This window comes from Centruroides sculpturatus, unplaced genomic scaffold (genome assembly GCF_000671375.1).
Source record: "Centruroides sculpturatus isolate CEXI.00-Female unplaced genomic scaffold, Cexi_2.0 scaffold32, whole genome shotgun sequence".
Lineage (NCBI taxonomy): Eukaryota > Metazoa > Arthropoda > Arachnida > Scorpiones > Buthidae > Centruroides > Centruroides sculpturatus.
The window spans coordinates 332,692-356,016 of NW_019384445.1; the positions used below are offsets into that span (position 1 = coordinate 332,692).

Consider the following 23,325-nt stretch of genomic DNA (forward strand, 5'->3'; position numbering starts at 1 on the left):
AATTAGTTAGAAAACAAAAGACGGAAATCTATTAAGTTTAACATTTAGACTTTTACAGCTATGATGAGAAACGTTTAAAATTTACAAGAACCCTGTCGCGTCTTTTGAGGTATATTAGTGATGCGACAAAAGAAACATTTGACATTGCCAAATCCCGAGGGTATCGGCACCCTCGGGATTTGGCAGCCCGCGTGCATGTACAGTACACACCGCACACCTAGCAGGACCGTCTCTGATTCCACTCGTAGGGAGCTATTTGACTAAGTGGTTAAGATTTAAAGAGTAAAGAATATTTTATGTTATTTTCATGCACGTTTCATTACAAAGTTATATTTGCTTGAATTTCGTTTCTTCTGAGATCGCAGCAATGCGCGACGGGTAAGCTAGTATTTAAATAAATAGATGTTATATGTTTTTATCAAAGCAAGAATTGGCATTTAGAGGGCATATGGAATATATTGGATCTAATAACAGAGGTAATTATAATGAACTTGTTTATTAAGTACGTCAGATAAATAATCTATTAAAAATACATTTAAAGAAGGAATTAACTGATTGCCCCTGGATGTCGGCTTCTTATAGAAACACAGCTTCCCTATCATCAAATGTCACGGCACGCCCCTGAAATTAAGTAAATCTTCTCACCAACTGCCAAGTTTTATACCATCTGTTTCAGGTTCAAGCCCTCTAGTGGTGAACACGAGTTATCTTTGATTTGCATATAGTTACAATTTCATGATGAACTCAGGATATTTAATTCTAATTATCAATTAGAGTTCAGACTATGTACAAAAAATTATTTAATTAATTTTTGAGTCTATCAAATCCTTTTTTCATTCACCATTTTTTCATTTTTGTACATTTCCTCCACAACCACCACCACCTGCCCTACCACCCCATCTTGTGAAGTTCTTCCTTATACCATAGTCATTCAGTTAAAATGTACTATATTGATCTTATTAGAATGCCTTTGAAATTTATTCGAATTTAAAACATCCAACTGATAATATATTTTTGTTCTAGAACATGCTTTGATCTGGAAGTTCAGACATCACCTCATCTTGGAAAATATTTTATTGCATTAAATAAGTGGCTTCTTTAATGTTTATTAATGGTTTTGGTCTTAACAGGAAATGATTGCTGGATTACATTCAGTTGTAACAATGCTCTCCCCACACACATCACATGGTGGGATGTGCAAACTTCATAACATTGTCGCCAGTACAAGAGTCCAACAGGCCGGCCACATTTATCATATGGAGAACAAATAGGATCCCTAAAGTAGCCATGAAATGGGTTCTTCCTGGTGCCAAACAACCACAAGGACGCCCTAGAAATACTTGGCATACATCCTATCTCCAAGATCTGAAGATACTCAATATGACGTGGGAGGAAGCTGAAGTCCTCAACCATGATCAAAACCAATGGAAGATAATCGCTGCCCGGTATGCTACTTAGCATTGGAGAAATTCAACTACTACTACTACTACATAACAATGCTACTCCTTCTAATTATGCCTAGGGAATGTTAGTTGTGCCTCATTTTTCCCAAAAATTAAAAAAGAACCATCTGCTCCAGAACCATTTGAATTTTTAACTTTATCAAGAGATGGCATTGTTCCTCTAGGCTAAATTACAGCTGAGTCCTCATAAGTTGACTGTTGGAATCAATGATTGCAATGTTCTGTAATGTTCTGACATAATAAAAAGTTGGTGGCGCTCTTGACCCCTCGGGCAAGGTGACCTTGTTTCACTATCCCCTTTCTAGCGCTGACCTTCCGGGAGTAAAGACTGTGTGTAATCTTTCTGCACTCTTTGTTCTTTTGTTACACAACCGGTTACGTTAATCCAACTGCCTTTTTACTAATCTCTCCAAAAAGCAACATCCAGTCTAACATCGACACCCCAAGAGAAAGTGAAAATGTGTCAAGTTATCCGATATGACAACTAAAGCGAAGTTGAAAAGACTACAATACTACAATTAGGAAAATACAGTAGTGCAATGTACCTCTCTGACTATCCATCACCGGCACTACAGTTGGTTTCTACTTCAAGTACCCCAGCAATTTCCATCGCCTTTTGTTTCAGTATCAGTCCTGAAACAGGAAGATTCGATGAATGAATTCGCTTTAGCCAACGTATGAGAGCATCATCAACATTTTTGTATGGTAATTTTCTTTGACAGCCACAACAAAAATCCAACATAAAGACTTTTTAATTTTTTTTTTCTTCAGGATTCCCGCCAATGTTGTTTTTAAAGGTTTTTTTTTTTTTTTTGTTTTGCAAATTCACCTTGCAAAGTTTTCTTACATTGAAATTCAGAAACAAGTTCATATTTTTCCTTTAGCATAAGCATTGTTAGCTTTCGGACACTCATTTCTAACAGTAATGTGAAACACGTGCTACAAATAATACACGACATGAGAAAATGCAAAATTGGATTCTGCTGTGACGTTGATATAGATTTGTATATTTTCTTTTTGTTTATCTGTTATTTTATATATAAAAATACATTAAATGTTAAGGCATTTTTATTAATATGTATATGTTAATAAATAAGTTGACTTCCCTCCTGAAAAAAATGAGTTTATATCACACTGTGTGGTGTGAACTCATTTTTTTCAGGAGGGTAGTCAACTAATCAGACGTGTAAATGAGTGTGGGACAGCAAAATTATGTCAATTTATCCAGCGGTGACGAGTTAAACACTGTCAAGATTCCAAAGTTTTTTTAACATTAATGGCTATGTAAGTCGGCCAGGACCACAGAAAACTGACTACTTAACAAACGGTATCGAGTTATACCTATAACGACTTATGTGGACTTATGTATTTGACTTTTAAATAGTAATTAGTAGTATTAACTTATTATTGCATAATGTAATCCAGCAATTGTTTGGTGTTAAACTAAAAATAAAATGATTGGATGTTCATATTTCTTTTTGATCTTTCCATGCTATCTGTTGAGTTTGTTTTTTTACTAAAGAATATATTATAATTTGTTTTTAATTTCAGTTGAGGACTAGTGGAGAGACATATCTTACTGTGCATTTACCTTTATATGTTTCCTATATTTATGCTTCTGCTCCAACTGGATGGATAACAATGGAACATCATACTGAATTAGAATTTTCTTTTTCATATAATACAATGTTGTGGAAGACTGGTGTAGAAACAGATGGTTTGTACCATTCCAGATTACAAATTTTAAAAGTTGTAATTACTAAAAGTGGTGCTCTGACAATTAAATTCAAAACACAAGCAAAATTCAGAGGTATGATTTTTTAAATTTAGATGTATTTTTCAGTTAAAATTTATTTTTATTATTGGGTTGTTCGGAAAGTAAGTTTCGGAAAGTAAGTTTTTACCGTGGAAAAAACGCAATATTCTTATAATAAATAAATATTTTATTGAATTATAAGTTGACCATTTTGGTCAAATATTTGTTGTCATCGTTTCTGGTAGTAGCACGATTTCACATTCATAAAAGTTTTGATCGTTGCTTACAAAAAACCGATCCAAGTGATTTTTGACATTGTCATTTCAAGTAAATGTCTTACAGTTAAAAAAAATTGTATAGACTGGAACAAGTAATAATCTGAGTGTACTCGATCTGGCGAATACGGTTGGTGTGATAGCAGGTCCCATCTAAGTTATAACAGTTTCTGACGAGTTACCAAACTTGTGTGAAATTTGACATTATTGTGGTAAAACACTACAGCTGTTTTTTTTATCAATTCTGGCTGGCTTTTTCTGTTTGATAATATTATGCAATTTGTTTACTCGAATGCAGTACACTTTCGAATCAATTGTTAAATTGTCTGGTAAAATCTCCAAAAAAAATTTCCTTAATATCCCACCAAATAGAGCATTTCTCTTTAAGAACTCGTGGAATTCATATATCGAGCTTTGAAACGAAACCAATTTGTTTCAAGTACTCATAAACAGTTCAATTTGACAAATTTAATCTCTTAGTGATTTCACGTGTTGTTATTCCGCAGTTTGCTTCAATCGGTACTTTTATTTTGTTTTCATTGGCTTCAATTGGCCATCCATAACGTGGTGCATCTTCAATACTGAAATTGCGAGAACGAAATTTTGTAAACCAGTTTTGGCACTGTCGTTCTGTCAACACATCTCCACCATACATGTCACACGATTTTTTTCTTGCTTGAACGGCATTTTTATTTTTTTGGTAATAAAAAAGCAAAATATGCCGAAGATGCTGCTTTCGATCTTCCATATTTGATGGGACACAAAAAATAAACAATTGCACGAAATCAAACAAAATTTTTTACAAATAAGCCATAAAATGCTAGCTGTCAAAATATATAATGATAATACGGTTTAGAACGAAAATGGCGGGAAAAATACCACTAATCCGTCTAGTGGTAAAAAAAACGAACTTACTTTCCGAACAACCCAATATTATTGTTATTATTATTATGTTGAATTTAGTGAGTTCTGACATTGGTTGCTGTGTACTACAGTGGACCAGAGTCAAGGTATAGCAACCTAAACAAGACAAAAATTAAATAAGTGTGTGTGTATGTGTGTGTACTAAGTTCGATAGTTTGAAGTTCAATAACCACTGTGGTTTGAATATTAGAACAAATTTTATATATATATTCAGCCTTATAACAAATAAGGTTGACGTCAGGAAGGGCATCCAACCATAAAACCTATGCCTAAACTACATGGAATGTCTATAACTATGTCAAATGAGCTGGGGCTACTGAACCAAGGACAGGTTTGAATAACGAAGTTAGTTCAGAAAGAGAAGAGGAAGAAGACAAGTATAAGAATAGGTACTTTAAACATTGGAACATTGAATGAGAAGAGTAGAGAGTGAACGTTTTGTGCGCCTGCAAGAGACAAGATGGAAAGGAAATAAAGCTAAAGAACTTGGTGAAGGATACAAGCTGTTTGTGAGTGGAGTGAACAAGGAAGGAAGGAATGGAGTTGGTATCATAATTGATAAAGTTCTGAAAGATAGTGTCTGTGAGGTTAAACAAAGGTGTAATTAGTATTATGAGTGTTAAGTTGGACGTTGGTGGAATTTTCATATTAGGATTGTGTGTGTGTGTTTATAGTAGTGGAGAAGAAGAAAAGATAAACTTTTGGACAGATCTTGACCAAGTTATAATGTGTGTTTCTATGAACGAGACATTAATTTGTGGCAGTGATTTAAATGGTCATGTTGGAAACAGGAATGGAGAGGGAGAAAGACTAGTCAATTATGCTGTGACTTTTGACCTTGCGTTAGTTAACACCTACTTTGAGAAGACTGCAGATCGACTGGTTACATACATGAGTGGAGGTAGATCCAGCCAGACTGATTTTTTTCTTGTGCCGCAGGAAACATCTGAGAGAAGTGAGAAACAGTAAAGCATTAAATGGAGGAAGTGTTGCTGTACAACATAAAGCGTTCTCCTGGTAGATTGTGACTTTCTTATGGGCCATTGTAAGAATTGTGTTAGCCAGATTGAACAAAGTATCAAATGGTGGAGATTGAAACTGGAGGAATTAAGGAAAGAGTTTAAGGTAAAAGTGTTAAAAGAAATCCAGTTTCCACATGATGTGCAAACATGGTGATTGCTGAATAATAATTGCATTTTGAAAGTTGGAGAAGAGGTTTTGGGAAAAACTTCATGGAAGAGATTGCCAGAAGGAAAGGAACATCGGTGATGGAATGCTGAGGTACTGTACAATCTGCAGTTAAACAGAAGAAAGAGGCAAAGAAAAGGTGGGATTTGTTGGGAAGGCCAGAAGATAAAGAAACCATTTGGCAAATAAAATGACTAAAAAGGCAGTGGCTATTGCAAAAGCAAATGCTTTAGAAGAGGCTTATAAAGTTTTCAAAAGAAAAAGTGGTGAATGGCAGCTGATGAAAATTGCCAAAGCAAGAGAAGGCATCAAAAGATTTTACCTGTATTAAACTGATTAAAGATGATAAAGGAGTGGTGTTACAAGACTACAAAACGGTCAAGAAAAGATGGAAAGAATATTTTAGGAATTTATTGAATGAAGAAAACCCCATAACTCATACAAGAATGGAGAGACAAATGAAGTAGTGGTGCAAGATATTAGAAGTGGAAAGTGTGCTTAGGAAAATGAAGATGGGGAAAGCAGTAGGCACTGATTGGATTCCAGTTGAGGCTTGGAGAGGTTTGGGTAAGGAGGGAGATCCCAGATGAATGGAGAGAGAGCATTCTTGTGCCAATCTTTAAAGATAAAGGGGATGTACAGAATTGCAGAAATTACAGAGGTATAAAGTTATTGCCCCATACTATGAAGTTTTGGGAGAAAATTGTAGAAAGAAGGATTACTCAAGAATCTGAGATTGGAGAGGAACAGTTTGGCTTTTTGCCAGAAAGGAGTACAACTGATGCTATCTTTGCTCTAGAACAGCTGATGGAGTCACAGGGAAATGCAGGAAGATTTGCACATGGTGTTCATAGATCTAGAAAAGGCGTATGTTAGATATGGCAAGAGATATGGAGATGTTTGAGGAAAAATATTTGAAGGAAATGTTTCAGGAAAATATGTTAGGCTCTTCAAAGAAATGTACCAGGGAGCAGATACCCAAGTTAAGAGTAGTGTGGGCACTACAAAAGGGTTCTTTGTTAATGTTGGTTTGCATCAGGAATCAGCCCTTAGCCTTTATTTGTTTGACCCGATAATGGATGTTGAATGTGTGTGATTTGAAGTGTGAGGCTCCGTGGAGTATGCTGTTTGCGGATGATATTGTACTGTCTTAACTTTCCCAAACCAAGGCTGAGAAGAAACTGGAAGATTGGAGGAAAGTTTTGGGAGAAAGGGGCATGAAGATTAGCAGAACTAAAACAGCTTATATGACTCTGAATGGTAGAGATGAATATAATATTAAAATTCAAAATGTGCCACTCCGTTTTGTTCCAAGTTTTAAATATCTTAGGACATTTGTTGAGATTGGAGGAGGATTGAACTGGAAGTGCAGCATAGAATTCCACGTGGATGGATGAACTGGAAGAAGCTGTGCGGTGAGTTATGCAACAAGAAAGTTAGCTGCAATCTGAAAGGAAAATTGTATAAATCAGTTGATAGACGTGCAATGTTATATGGAGCTGAGACATGGGGAATGTGAGGGTCAGAAAGTTTGTGTTATAAACTTTAATGTTTTATAAATTATAATTAAACTTTAAAAGCAAAGTTTATAAAGACGGAATAAGTTATTAAAAAATTAAAAGAGAAAAGGTAAAAATAAAATTGATAAATCAATAAAATCTCGATTCCCACGAGTTGAGTTTCTTGTTGAGATGAGTACATCTCTGTGTCACGATTGTGTCACCCGTCACCTCATTGGTCCAAGGAGATTGTCATCCCTGATGAAATCGGGGAAAGACCTGAAAAGAGGACTTCATATAAAAAGGACAGGCACGATGAGTAAGGGGTGGAAGTTATGAATTGATTGTGTGTGTGAGCTGCGCCAAGATTTTCTTCAAGAGACTGTTTCTGTTTGTCAAGCAGCACCTCCTCCTCCCCTACTGAACTCAAAGATATCAAAAATTCACCTATTTAACTAAGAAGAGAACTGTGGGACTTTATTGCTGTTACTCAAAAAACAGAATAATATAAGGTATTTATCCTGCCCACGCACTATTGTACGTTCTCTCTCCACATAAACTAATCGCAAACTCGATTGTAACTAGAAACCAGAAATGATCTAATGAGATCAATGCTAAATGCAATTCAACGTAGCCAATACTAACGTTATAATTTTAAATTCTGATGTATAACTAACGTAGATTTAATATAAATAAGCGGTTATTTATGTTTAAACATCTTTGAGTGCAGTTTCTTCCGTTCTTCTCTCCGTTCACTCCATTCCGAGTCCAAACCTCATACGTAACCGCTCACGCGAACTTGTGGTCTCTGTATCAACCTAAGGATACAGTGGTGTCATCCTGACGTGGTATCGAAGAGATACTGACCCGACAGTCACAGGAAATAACAAGAGCCCGAGAAAGAAAGATGGAGGTGGTGGAGATGAGAATGTTGAGATGGCTGTGTGGAGTGTCAAGGAACAATAGAATAAGGAATGATTTTATTAGAGGTTTTATTGATGTGGGTGCATCGAGCAAAAAGATGCAAGAATGTAGGTTGAGGTGGGTTGGCCATGTAGAGCATAGAAGTTACAATTATGTTGGAAAGAAGATTGGAAAACTGATAGTAAAAGGAAAGAGGTAAAGTGGAAGATCAAAGATGCATTGGAAAAATAAGGTGGAAGAAGACTTGAACCAGGAGGACTTAAGAGAGAAGAAGCCGTTGATAGGGAGAAATGGAAGAAACATATTAGGGAAGGAAATGACGACCTCATATAAACATGGGAAAAGGCAATGATGAAGAAGAAGTGTGTGTCTGTATTCAGGAATTTTTTAACAATATGACATGTAATCAATGTAGTTGCATTCTGTAGTGTGATATATCAATTGTAATATGCCCAGGCTTTTGTGTAGTGTATGTTGTATGTTGTAACGATATAAAATATTCTAAAATATTTTATATTTACACAAAAATTTTAAGATAAAATATTATTAAATATTTATCATTAAAATAAGATATAAAATAATACTATGCAATAATAGCATAATAGCCAAATGTTCTAAAACAAAAATTTTAACAATATTATTTTATAATATTTTATATCATTAAATCATGCTATTATTGTATGGTGAGTTTGGTATGTACCATAGTTTTTACTAGAAAAGTATCTTGTTGTTTGAGAATAATGTATTATTATTATTATTTGATAGGACTGTTTATTTTGGAACACCCTGTGATTAGTGATTTAAAAAGTCAAGTTAAACCTCCTGCAAATCTTACAATATCCTTCAATTTAGAATTATTATGGACTGAACAAACTTTTGATGGACCAACACAGCTATGGAAAACTACCAGCAAGTATAATTTAAAGGTAAAATGTCAAAGCATTTGTCTTTCAATGTGTAAAATTCTTACATGAATATTTATAAGTATTGATTATCATTTGTAGGATTACACAGGATTATATATAATTGAACTTATTCCTTGCACTGTCCGGTCTACACAATCTTATTCTCAAAACTTTTTAGAAATTTGCACAGCTTATCTTCCAGAAAAGTATGTATTGGAAAATATTTTTATTATTGATTCTTATAGTGGTAATATATAGTGATTGATTCTTATATTTTTGTAATCATTTTAGGTCTAGCCTAAACTGATAACATTAAGCAGAGTAAGTAAATATGTATTATATGGGGAAAGCAGACAAACTATGTTTAATTTGGAACAAAGACAACATAAATTTCATTTTACAAAATAGATTCAAAGGCAATTTTTAAACTATATGATGATGGAATCTCAGCTCTAAGCATATATTTCATAGCAATGTAGAGTAGCTGTGAATTCCAAACAATATTCTTCACAATAAAACATATAAAAGAGGATTTAGTAGACTTGCAATAACAAAAGGAACCCCAACCCAAAACAGTTTTATATATATATATATATATATGTATAACTTCTGATATTATAGCTTCATACACACCAGAAAATCCAGCAAAAAGTAATGTTTAATTATATACAAGTAGAGACCCCCCTATAACGCTTAGATACGTTCCACGCTAATCGAATTTTACGTTGTAGGAATGATTAAATACATGAGCCAATCTCAACCCGATAGGTGTGAACTTTACGGACTAAGGCTGTTTGAAAGGTTTTCTTCTATAAAATTAACCGATTCTAGACTAATTCCACTCAACATTTCCAAAACACGTATAATTTTTTGGGAATAATCTGTATAAACTATGCTATAAACAAAAAATTATAGGATTACTTACCGAGTGTGTACCGTTCGACTACGCCGTTGCTTAAAGCTGGTTTTCATCGCGGAACAGCACATGAAACGGCGGCCGCGATTTCTAATAACGAATTTTTCGCATAAAAATAACTTGACCTTTGGAGACATCATTAATATAAATAATTTTTATGGCCGTTGAATAAGAAGTGTTTCTTTCACAAGAAATGTATAAAATTAGTGCTGTATTAGACTTACGGTACCTAATTTACATACTGTACAGACGATAATAAACTCAACTTACTAGCCTAAAATCTCCGTAGCGTGTTGCCAGGCGGCAGAAAGCATATATATAATTATAATAAAGTTACAATAAATTAAGTTAATATATAATTATATATACAGTACCTAATTTATATATAATTAATATATAATTATATGTACAGTACCTAATTTATATATAATTTATATATAATACTAAACAGACGATAGCAAACTCAATTTAGCCGCTCCGTAGCGTGGCGCAGAGTCGGAGGAAAGTAGTTCGGCTGCTCATCCACTATTGGTCCAGATTCTATCAATCTTGTCGCGAAACGACGTTATAGGAGGTACTTTATACGAATGTTTCTACAATTTTTTCGCTACGTTATAGGAATTGTCGTTATAGAAACGCACGTTATAGGGGGTCGACTGTAAATGAACATTTTCAACAATTTAAAATTGTCATCTCCAAGAACACAAAACACAAGCAAACACTTACCATATATCTACTCCATACTACTAATAAATAAATAGTTTTACAAAAATTTAGTATATATTGAGACAACTGTTAGAACTTAAGAGAAAAGAATCAAACAGCATATTGTAACGTTTTTTCACTTAGGTACACTTATTATTGTAATTCCGTTTGCTTGAGAGAGATTTTATGGGGATTATATATATAAGATTACAATCTGATCCTGTTTAATAACGGGATGTAAACCCAACAATATCTGAATCATAATAGATTGAGCCCAACAATATCTAATATACTAAATCACTATATATATTAAGTATGTACTGTACAGTACATTCCCAATAACATTTACTTAGTTATTCAATCTCAAGTTCCCATTTCTGGATGTCCAGTCTGTAACAGGGGCATGCCGTGACATTTGATGATAGGGAAGCTGTGTTTCTATAAGAAGCCGACATCCAGGGGCAATCAGTTAATTCTTTCTTTAAATGTATTTTTAATAGATTATTTATCTGACGTACTTAATAAACAAGTTCATTATAATTACCTCTGTTATTAGATCCAATATATTCCATATGCCCTCTAAATGCCAATTCTTGCTTTGATAAAAACATATAACATCTATTTATTTAGATATAATATATCTATTACCCATAATTATCTCGTTACAATTTTCAATATTTATTTTATATTATTTACTAATGTTAAATTCTATTCCGCTTCGATTTCCAAATTGCTTCAAATACGAAAGAATCGACGATTTTTCGTGTCTTTTGCCAGCTAAATTGTCAAAGACATTCTTATTCCACACACTAATTTCACTCTGTAAATGCATTTTTATGCATTTACAGAGCCATTTTATCGTGAAAATATCGAACAAATTTTTTTATTGAAGCGTTTATATTTAACTTAGGCATTGGCCGTTCTCTTTTAATAATGTTTTCTTTTTCATTATATGATCTCGAGCCAAAACTTTTTTAAAATAAATTTTCAATATCGCAATTACATTCCGAATCGCTAGCCACGATATAAGGGCTAAAATTAAAAATAAAATTATAAAAACTTACTTGGTGAAATAAAATGTGTGGTGGATATACATACCTGGTACAAAACATTCTTCAATTGTATGAATATACTTTTAAAGAAAATTATAATTAAATATAGCTTTGTAATGAAACGTACATAAAAATAACATAAAATATTCTTTACTCTTTAAATCTTAACCACTTAGTCAAATAGCTCCCTACGAGTGGAATCAGAGACGGTCCTGCTAGGTGTGCGGTGTGTACTGTACATGCACGCGGGCTGCCAAATCCCGAGGGTGCCGATACCCTCGGGATTTGGCAATGTCAAATGTTTCTTTTGTCGCATCACTAATATACCTCAAAAGACGCGACAGGGTTCTTGTAAATTTTAAACGTTTCTCACCATAGCTGTAAAAGTCTAAATATGTTAAACTTAATAGATTGTCCGTCGTTTGTTTTCTAACTAATTCGTTTTAGGACCAGGTGTTGTCCACGGAAATTTCCAAAATTTACAACTTTTCGGTCACTCTCGTCGAACTGGAAAAATTTCTGTCTTTATTACATCTAATACAGTATTTCGAAGAAATCAGTCCCCACTGTACTCGGCTATAGATTGGTTCGGTTAAGCTTTTGTTTAAGTAATATTCCGGCTCTTTCGTCAGGGTTTTGTTTATGTCCCCAATTCCCTAATCGCTTAATTATTTAACTACTACTTAAGTAGAAATAAGTCGAAACCGGTTACTTTGTACTCGAATATTTGTAGTCTCGGGAAAAAGTGGAAAGACAAATTTTTATGACAACGGATACATAAATCGTAAATTTAAGGAAAATAAATTCTAGAGCCTTTTCTGTACCTCGTGCATCTCTCTCATTCATTAAATTTAGTTGTAAATGATGTTGCCAAAGTAACAGTTAATTTTTTAACATTATACAAGAATTGTACACGTGTTTTTCTACATCCCCTTAAAGATGGGATGTACGAAATCGTAATATCACTGGTTTAACATTAAATTCCATGAGTAATATAAAATCGGACAGCGGAATAAAAATATCAAATATTTTAATGGATTTTTTTTAACTCCTGTCAATTATACAGAACTATCGTAAAAACATAGTAAATTCTTATCGGTTGGGTTAAGTTATAAATGTACTCGCGATTTGCGTAATCGGGCGAGGGCAGCCAAATATCTAGCGGGCGGGCGGCTAACGGCCCGGAACCGGTCCCGGATAGAATTGGATGCGGTATACGCGTAGCATCCACCCAAGGTCCTAGGCTTCCACCGGCTAAACCGATGAGGTTGGTGCTTTGTAAAGCGCATGCTCGAACCTGGCTTTTTGGATGCTGACAATACAGCGCTTTTACTCCGCTACTAATATTTGAATATACGATAGCGATTTTTTTTTCAAGTGTAGTATAGAAATTTGTAATAAGATACATAATATGGTTATAATAAAACATTGTGTGATTATTTTCATATAATTAAAATTAATATGTATTTATTTTTTAGAAAATACAAGGGAAGCGGCGCATCCACCGCTTTCAATGATGGCACGCCACTGTTCCTTTTATTAAGAGTGATGGAGTTCTTTGTTCCTACACATGTTCACCTTTCTTTCTTCTCTGATGATCTCTTCTTCCTGCTCAGTGGTCACTTCAGACAAAACAAAGCCCATTGAGGGAAAAGATGTTGTCATCTCAGTTTTCTTGTTCTTATACCCTTTCTATTCGTCATCTGCTCCTTTCCACAAATTGGAATGTCACAAAGGTGACTCGGTTGAACTTTTCCTGTCACACATATGACAGACAGACTGCTATCACCTCTAGCAGTAAGTTCAAATGAGGTGTTGTAATGGCTCAGGTAAAAAACGAACAAAAAGAAAAACAATATGGGATGGAAATACCACACTATAAAGTCAAGTTAAACTAATAAGTACCAAAACTTTATTAACGTAACAAAGAACTGGGTATAGACAACAGCTACTAACATAAGTTACAATCACAAAAAGGTTGTCACAGGAAACTAGACAAAGGATCTTGTACGATGTACAGTATATAGGCTTATGTGCCACCTAATGATGATCAGAAAAACTTTAACCAACACGCATATGACGCATCAACACCATTAAAAAGGCTTTATCTTCCACCACCTTAAGTGCATAATCATTAGAGAATGAAGTAGATATTTCATATGACTCGGCTTAAATCGTTCATCCTGTCTGTAACTGGTCACACTTAAAACAGCTTGTGAGGCTCCAGAAATGGTTCATAATCCCCATTAAATTTGCTAATATTTAATATATTTTTTGTATAAAAGTGATAAATAACAATTATGGAAAAGAAAACCCTTTCTAAGAAACATGACGAAGGAAGAGTAGGCAATGTAAGTCCCAAGATCAAATATCTGCAGTTGGGATCAAATTAAATGTTGATTTTGATTTATCCTGCAATCTAAGTTGAGATCTTGTTACATTTAGTAATGAGTGACTGATCACTCTGATTTTTCGACCCGTTCGGATTTGAACCCGGGTCCTCCAGAGCAGTAGGCTGCCACCTTGATCACCCCGCCATCCAGCTGCATATATATTTTTAATTATTATAAAATAGCAAAGACTTAATTTTGAGGGTAGAAACGAGTTTTATAAAATACTGTAAATGCTAACAAGTAAAATCTTTATTAAGTCTGATCCCTAATGAGATATGACATGTGACTACCCTCTATATCTCCATCCCCTCGACTTGCAATTTAAAATTTAATAGCATCAAAGCCTCTTATATATACGCTACCGTACCAAATTTCGTTTCTTCATTTTCACCCTGTTCTGAGATATTAAGCGAAATAGATGCCAACACACACACATACATCCATGGAATATTTTTCCTTTTGACGTCTTTGTGTTCAGGGTTTTTTTTTCTTACTCTTTCTGCCTTGTGGGCACTAAGAGGGCCTCTTTAAGTAAGTTCATTATAAATTCGACCAGGCTCACAATGGTGCAGCCGGGTGGTAAGGGACAGGCCCAACATATGAAAACGGACCACTTTCTGAAAACTTTTTGGGGAATTTTCGACCCAATCGGATTCGATCCTAGGTCCCCAGAGTGGTAGGCTGTCACCTTGACTGCTCAGCCATCCGGTCAGGGGTTTAAGAGGTCCCAAATCATGGAGATTTGCAACAAAATTTGTGAGAGTCAGTTTTGATACGATTCCAATACTTTCCCTTGATATGTATACATAATAGCTGGAAAAGTAAACCAATTGATCCACCAAAATAACATTTTAACGTACTGAAAAATATGAGGGAAAGTGTTTACTTCTGGAAACCAAACCAAATTAAATTGAATTCAGAAATGTTTTTGTTCTTTTATAAGAACTTCATCAGCCGTGTAAATTGCCGAATGTGTAGAACGAATACTTTCAAAACACTTTTTCTAACTGGGTTATTAATATTAACTCGAACGTCAAAATTGACTATCGACAAAAGATAGACAAAGTTTTAGTATTATTGCAGGTGTAGCAAAACACGAAGTGAAGATCATTCATTGCAAAACTGTCAATATTTATTTATGATGATGACTGTTTGAGAGTTTACTTTTTTCAGTTATAATCTATAACTGAAAAAAGTAAACCAAGAATCCCAGTAATATCGATTGAAATCTTCAATCGATATTACTGGGATTCTTGGTTTTGATACAGACAGTTAGAGAATCTCACCTATAATAGAATATTCTCTAAATACGTTACGTGATATAACACAAGGATACTATAGCCAAATAGACCTTTAGTACCAATAAGACAAGAGTACAGCACTGTACAGAAAATATAGCTTTAATTTTAGCATGCCACAAAGCGCTGTAAAATATTCTTAAATAATTTGCAATAATTTTCAATTTGTAATAAAATTCAATTTCTACACATTTATAAATTTTCTGCTTCATCTATATCAGTGGTTCTTAACCTTTTAGTGATGAGGGACCATTTATCAAAATTTTAGCCTTGCCATGGACCACGGGCTGTTTGGCAGTAATATAGGTTCTTATAAGGTTGATCTATAAATTAAACACGTAGAAAATTATTTGGAACCAAGAGTATTATATTATTTGCGAAAGTGTTACATTAATTATATTATTTTAGTGCGATTTTTGCGACTGCATACTGTTTACCAACTGCTGAATTCTTGGTTCGGTGCTACTCAAAGCAAATGCACGTCGGCACTGGCATCCAACCGATTTCGATGTTTGTTTTTAACTATCAAAAGCACTGAGAATCCTTGCTCGCACAAATATGGGGGTGAAAATAAAGTTAGGTACCGTACAGCAATTTCTCTAATTTTTTGGCTCCAAAAATCTTTAAGATTAATTCCTGTATCGAATGTATCCTTGCAGTTACCATCGTGTTGCATTTCAATTAACTCTTCTGGTATTTCGTCCGGCACCTCAGAAATGTTGACTATGAAAGGATTGCGGATCAGTTTCCGAATACCTTTGTCCTTGCAGTCAGGAAAATAGCGATTGAATTCATTTTTCAAGCTTTGCAAATGGAATGTAATATTCTTTTGTATTTGTCCTTTAATCCCAGCACACTGTCAATCAATAATTGGGTTCAATGTAGCAAACGCAGAAAAATTTTTTCTTTCGACTTTGCTGATCCATAGGTCGATTTTAGCGATAAACGCACTGATTTTATCTTCAAATGCAAATATATTGCTAGTGCCTTCCAATTTCATATTTCCTGACCCTTGCAGTTTGAAGGTACAATTTATTTAGTTGTGCAAAAAAATCCACTAAACAAGCAAAATGTATTTGAAATTTGAACTGACAGAACTCAGACAACAACTCTTTGTTTTCCTTATTAGTTAAGAATAATTTTACTTCTCTCAGTTCGTACAACCTCGACAACATATATCTTTTGGAAAGCCATCGCACATTTGTGAAAAAGCGGCGTTTGGTGTTCAGAGTTCATATCACTGCATAATTTTTTGAAGAGACGAGTATTAAGTGCACTCCTTTTAATAAAGTTGACTATTTTTATAGCTGTTTTCATCGTAATAGCAAAGTATTCTGGGAGCATTTTAGCAGCCAATGCTTGATGAGCGTTTTAGCAGACAATGTTTGAAACGTCGTCATTTATTTAATAATTTTAGGATGACTCCACAGACCACTTCTGGTGCTTTCAGGGACTACCGGTTAAGAACCACGGATCTATATCACCAAGTGCGTATGCCGGGAGAGGCAAACGGGTCACTCTGGCTTGGATCTTTCGGGGGCACACCAGTGGCCAAGCGGTTCCATTCCCGAACACTGGGAGTTCGGGCGTGGTTTCGTGCCTGGCCGGGATGGATGGCCGTGTGGAGTTTTCCGGGTTTTCACCACATTCATAACGCCCGAATAGGGGCCAGTTACCCTTAAAAAGACCTTCCCGAAAGGCATTCCTGTGAGGACGCAAACGGGGTCCGAAAAAAAAAGGCATTCAACGGCTTTTTAAACGAATCACGTGTCATAACGCGAAAGAACGAAATTATACATCCGAAATAGACAATGAAGGTTTTTCTCTGTAAAAGATTTAAAACAATATCAAGACTATAGGCGAGGAAAACGTGGCCGGAGAGGAGTCGTGTTTGGTCGCGAAGTTGACCTCTTCCGCGCACTTCATCGAGTCTCTAGTTGTCACCAGGTGACGATGGAAAGGCGACTGTGGTTGAAAAATTTATAAAACCGCATTTTCAAGGACATAAAAGGTTATTGGTTCGTAGTGCTCCCCTCCTGGGATTTTGTGTTCCCGTCCGTCAACAACGCAGTCTTTTTCAACGCCTTAGGACTTGGTTTCGCCACTCCGTCACGTCAAGAATCGCCCAGTACAACGGTCATCGGAGGACATCTCTGCAAGTTCTGGTTACCACGGGCCGTCACTCTCTCCGTCACCTGTGCTGGAAGCAACTCAACGATCGCCGGAACATTCGGACTTTTCCCTTTTTTTGAACTGTTGTGGTTGCCCACCGTTGGATAGGCATTTCGCCTGACATATTGAATACAGTAGAGCGTCGATTAACCGAAAGTCAATTATCCGAAAGAATTCCAGTCGGCAAATTTAAATTTTCGCCAGTGCTGTGGCACTGCAATCTTTGGCTTTGTCTTGGGCTACTCAAATATTTTACGTTTTTGATACTAAATTAACTTCTGAAGTATAATTTTGTATTGTTTTTATATTTTTCAATATATTTATTTTATTTTTAACGATACAATAGTCTTTGTTAGGCCTAACATCGACGAAAATTCAACACGAAGTGACACGCAACGGAGAAAAATTTCAACATGGAATAGGTTAATATCCATATGTTTCTATATTCAACGGTTGACTCAATGGTAAGAGAACGACGTTTCTAAATGGAACGTTGAGTTCTCCGTTGAGAGTAGTGACGTCAGCGCTGTTTCACCGTTGAGCTCAATGGTCTCAACGACCGGAAAGACCGTTGGAGTATTCAACAAACTAACATGCGGCTTCCATGAAAAAGTAAATTCCTCTTATAGAAATCGATTCGCTACTGTGGATGCTGTAATAGCGGACAGATTAATGAGCGATCTGTATATGATAAAACATATGATTGCACGATTATGTTGGATAATTTGGTCAATATTGAAATATTAAGATTTTTTTCATTTGTTCAAAATTGATTACGACCGATATTTGGCCCTTTAAGTCTTTCTAATGATATATTCAAGAAAGTAATTAAAATTATTTTAAAGAAAGACCCAGTAAACAAGAAAATGATAGATATGGGTTCATTTGAATAAAAGGATTTATTCGAATAATGGTTAAGCGAGTTACTTTAATTATTTAGCAAAACAGCCACAATCGCCACCTTCTCGTTACTTAAGTCAGCCATCTTGAAAAGTGTCCTCTCAACGAAAGCGTTTTCTTTTCTGCAAAATGTGACGTCAGATCATTCAACAGAGGGACTCAACGGAAAATTTACTGTTGAGTCAACTGTTGAATATAGAAACGTACTGTTCATTTTTTCGTACATAATCGGTTATCCGAAATATCGATTTTCCGAACAACCCCAGTCCCCAATTGATTCGGATAAACGACGCTCTACTGTAGTTGTAAGGAAATTTGTATATCATACGTATTTTTAAAGGGTAAACTTGTCTCAGTGAGTGCTTCCATGCCCACACGACTGTAAGACCGCTCGACTGTCGTGCTATCTTACACTTATCGGCTAACCCCACATTCTCCTAGGCAGCTTGCCCAAGTCTTTCTTTGCTGTAAGTTAACTATACAAACAAACAGACTTTTGGGATGGTTATTTTTCACACGTCCCAAAATTTGTTTCCTTCTGGAAAAGTTGCAACGGAAGTCCGTGCACACCACATTTTATTGTTTAATTATTACATAAATAATTTAATTGCTTTTTATGTCTATTTACAGTTATAATGTATTTTAATTTTCCTCAGATTTGAAATCCCCGTGGTTTTTCAACAAACAAACAGACCCGTACCGGTCGTTTACACTTTAAATACCATTTTTCAATTAGTCAATGATGAAAAAACGTTCGTGTTAAATCCTTACGCTTCGAGTACAAATTTATACGAATTGGACTATAAAGGCATTTTCTTTAGAGGTAAGTTGATTTTTATAATTAATTAATAATTGATACATCAGTTTCTGGCATTCGGCTACTGTAATAAAATAACAAAGGTATAAAATCATATTTTGGTTGATCGTAGTTTCTTTTAACTTACTACGTCCAAAGTGTTGGCTTATTTTAGGAAATTCAATCGCACAGGGATACATTAATCGAATATGTAGACTTTATTATTGTATTCCGGTAATACAATAATAAGCCAAAATGTAGGCTTAGTAAATTAAAATAAAATATGTATTTACTTGGTGCACCTTGCTTGTGTTATTACACTAGCAAGGTGCACCAAGGTAAAGAAAGTATCCACTTCTGCTTTTTTGGGTTACCAAAAATTCTTTATTCTAAATAACGTTTTCGACTTCTCTTTGGACGTCGCTAGTTTATAGCGGGACTCGTCAAAGTTTTGGATGGCGTGATAGCATTTGGGGACGACGAAAACTGGCGACTTGCAATGTTCCTCCGATACCGTTAGCAAAGACAGTTACGAAAATCTTTTTGATTTAAAGTATTTAATTAAATTAAAAATGGCGATACGGATACTCAGCAGATAATTATGGCGTTCGTACGCCTTGTCTGGCTGTGATCCACTACAACCTTTTAATTAATCTACTTTCCCCATTCAGTCTCACTCTACTGCTGTTTCTTTTTTTTTTTTTTTAACTTTTCATTGCACCGCACCAGCAAAGTTTTGCACTCTTCCAGACAGTAGTTTAATTACCGAAAGTAAAAGTTTGAATAATAATTTTTGGCCGTCGTTCCTCGGTACGGAACTACAACACGCACGCATCTTTGGCTGGCGTATTGTCACGGGGACTGTGTTTTTCCCGAACTGAATACTCGAGAATCTGGAGATGTAAAACTGAGATTATGTATAAAAGACTTGGATTTATTCGAAAAAAATGATGCGGAAGAAACCATACAAAGTAGGACTACAACATACATAATAATCTAATATTGTAGACCTATAAATTTCCACTGGCGTCCGCCGTTTGTCCTTCCCTAATCTCGAGAACCGAGTGAGATAGACGAAAGTTGATACCGGATACGGAAAGCTTAGCAAATAAAACGAACTTCCAGATTGGACCGGAATTCACGTTGTTTCCATTCAAAAATTTTCTCCCAAATGGAGTTAGACTCGACCAGGGCCTTTAATCTCGAGTTTTTCGTGTTACAACTCCCAATGTGTCGAAGGTGTCACGAAGATCACTCTCTGACGTCAAATCGGTAGTCTTTAGTTATAACTCACGTGCTTTACCATCTCTCCGTGTGAGTAGTTATGGACGACAGAACCATCCGGGCAAGGCCGAGAAAGGAGAACGGTCGAGGAGAAATTCTTCCGGAGACAAATTACTGCACGAAACAGAAATATTTCAAATTAGGCATTGGTGGATTGCGCGGAAACGATCGAAATAAGCCACTGCCGAATGCCATCGCAATCCAACAAGTAGGGTTATTATTATAGAAATGTTGGGCCGTGAAAGCAAAGAAGGGAGGCTCGGGCGGTACCCCCCTCCGAAAACGAGGGGGGTAAGTAGAGGCTGGATGGGTTTGCGTTATTTATTTGTGTGGTTTGGCAGGTCAGACGGTGTACGGAAGGGTGCTGTGGAATCCCGACCAGGACTTGAAATCTGCCTACAGTCTTCGCATCGAGAAGTTGTTTATCTGCGCGGGACGCGACGGATTCGTTCCGTTTTACGATCCTACCGGAGAAGAGTACGACCGAGGACCCGGGTTCGGTTGCATTCAAAACAGCCGACGTCTTCAACATCGGTTTCTCTTACTGGTAAGGTTTTTCTTTTTTCCTAATTAAGAAATTCCAGTTTAATTAGGTCCTTCCGTTATTATTCTGTGCCGATCTTAACGCCCTCGACGGGTTTGATCAAACCACACTCGTCGCGGGTTTTACCTGGCAGCCATTTCGTGCAGACCGTCCGTCTGGGACCGGCTCTGTCATATTTATTTTGTACACTGGAGAACTTTCTAAGGGAAACTGGTCCTATTTAGGCGCGCGGAAAACCCGGAAAACTATTGGCGTGGGGCGGTTTTATCCACTGGTCCTCTGGTTTTTTTATTTTTTCTGCCCGGTGGGCACTATGAAGGCCTCTTTTAGCCAATCCTTTATGGGTTCTGCCTGGCTCACGATGGGACGGCAGGATGGTGAGGGACGAGGGTTGACATGTCCGGTCAGACACCCCTGAAAAATTCCTGGAGATATTTCGACCCATTCGGATTGGATCCCGGGTCTTCCAGAGCGGTAAGGCTCTCTCCTGGATTACTCTGCCATCCGGCCTCGGGTACTCCGGAAAGTGACAAAAACCGGGAAGTTTTCTGCTGCGGAAACAGTCGAAGAAACGCTGGGGCGCGGTTTTAAAATGCCGGCACAGTTAACAGTCGGAAGTAATTTCTTTTACTCCGTCCCGTAGGCATCGACGAGGCCGGCCTATTTCTCCTCCCGGACAGCGACAAAACCTGTCGACGTTTCTCGGCCGGTAATCGGTACCGAGTGGCCTTGTTCTTTAATAGTAAGTCGGTTCATTCGTCGACCGTCTTTATTTTTATGCGGTAAACGACGGCTGCCATAAATCTACGCACCTCTTGCTTGCTGCCGGCGATGAGGAGACCAACTCAGAGCAACGGCCGGTTGCCGAGAGGTCAAGGTGGCAGCCTACCGCTCTGGTGACTCGGGATCGAATCCGGGGATTTTTGGGGGTGGTCCGTTCGAATGTGTCAGCCCCGTCCCTCACCACTCGGTCATCCCATTGTGGGCCTGGTCGAACCCATAATTGGCCTTCTGTAAGAGGCCTTTTAGTTCCCACGGGGCGAAAAGAGTATTTAAAAAAATAGACTAACCGAAAGCTGTTTGACTCCTGGACGTCGTCTCTGCCGCTAGCCGAGAAGGAAACTCGTTACATGTATTCTGTTTTATTTTATTATGAGTAAAATGAAACATAGGGAGACTTTAAATTTGATATTCTCCCACTGAGAGATCTGTTATTAACTTATTACTAATAACTGAATGTTCTGTAATATGCATAAGTGCCGGTATACCCCAAAAAGATTATTATTTGCATTAATTGTAAATTCATTACTCGCGTTATATATGCAGCCGTAATATTGTCTGGATAACATTATTTTGGATATTATAGTTAGAGAAAAGATGGGGTTCGACACTAAAATCTCTTCTCTGTCGCCGCCAATTACGAGTGGAAGGGAACTACTCGGAATTTTATACCGAGACAAGCTAGAATGAAGTGTTTAATATTTTTATTGAGTAATAATGCTATCGATAAAACATTTATATTCGCTTTTTGTAATTCGTACATTTGAGAATAAAACGATATTTTTGTTAATGCAAAATTAACGATTCAAAATGTTAAATAACAATACTGCAATCGACTGTATTGTTAAAGATCCGTAAGTAATAATACTTAGTATATAGTTTGGTTATTAATTTCGTTTGGAAATTTGTTTACATCGTTCGTTTAAAATGATTATTAATATAAAAATATAAATATTCAAATGTCTTATTGATCGATGTTTATTTAAAATATAAATATCGGGGTTTTTTCATTTCCTAGGCTTTTGCTTGTCCGAATATAATTATTTATTTGTAAGATATAAAATAAATCTTAAAATCGAATGATATAATTATTTTTCATTTTTAAGTAACTTAATTAAGTCCCGCGACCTGCAAAATAATAATATTAATAACGCTGTGTAAAATATGCCCGGAATCAGTTTGGCGCCGGTTGCTGACCCGATCACCGTGCATATCATCGATACCAGGGGTGGCCAACCTTTTGCATACCATGCGCCAATTTTTTGATAGACGAGTTCACATGCGCAGTGGCGTATCGTGAGTGTTAGCAGCCCGGGGTGGAGAAAAATTTCGGCCACCCCTTATTTAGGTATTTCCATTTATAAGACAAAAATTCTGATTTGCCACAGAACAAGCAATGAAAAATGCGGTTGCAATGTAGCTACCCGTATAAAATAGTTCTATATGTGATCAGTGGTGTACATGAACACGAATGCATCGTACAAGCAAAGAAAAAAAAAGAAAAAAAACAAGGTCAACAGGTCGGTTGCACCGAAGCGCCACTTGTAGTCG

The 23,325-nt window shown here is 36.2% G+C and overlaps 1 protein-coding gene across 1 annotated transcript in view; it reads left to right on the top strand.

Moving 5' to 3' along the window:
- LOC111620326 (extracellular matrix protein FRAS1-like) overlaps nt 1-23,325 on the top strand; it is a 190,670-nt gene that overhangs the window by 157,297 nt on the left and 10,048 nt on the right. Inside the window, exons 13-17 of the mRNA XM_023362244.1 lie at nt 3,015-3,273; nt 8,795-8,955; nt 9,034-9,140; nt 19,027-19,193; nt 20,792-20,997. Coding sequence (XP_023218012.1) covers nt 3,015-3,273; nt 8,795-8,955; nt 9,034-9,140; nt 19,027-19,193; nt 20,792-20,997 — 900 coding nt within the window. The remainder of the gene's footprint in view (nt 1-3,014; nt 3,274-8,794; nt 8,956-9,033; nt 9,141-19,026; nt 19,194-20,791; nt 20,998-23,325) is intronic.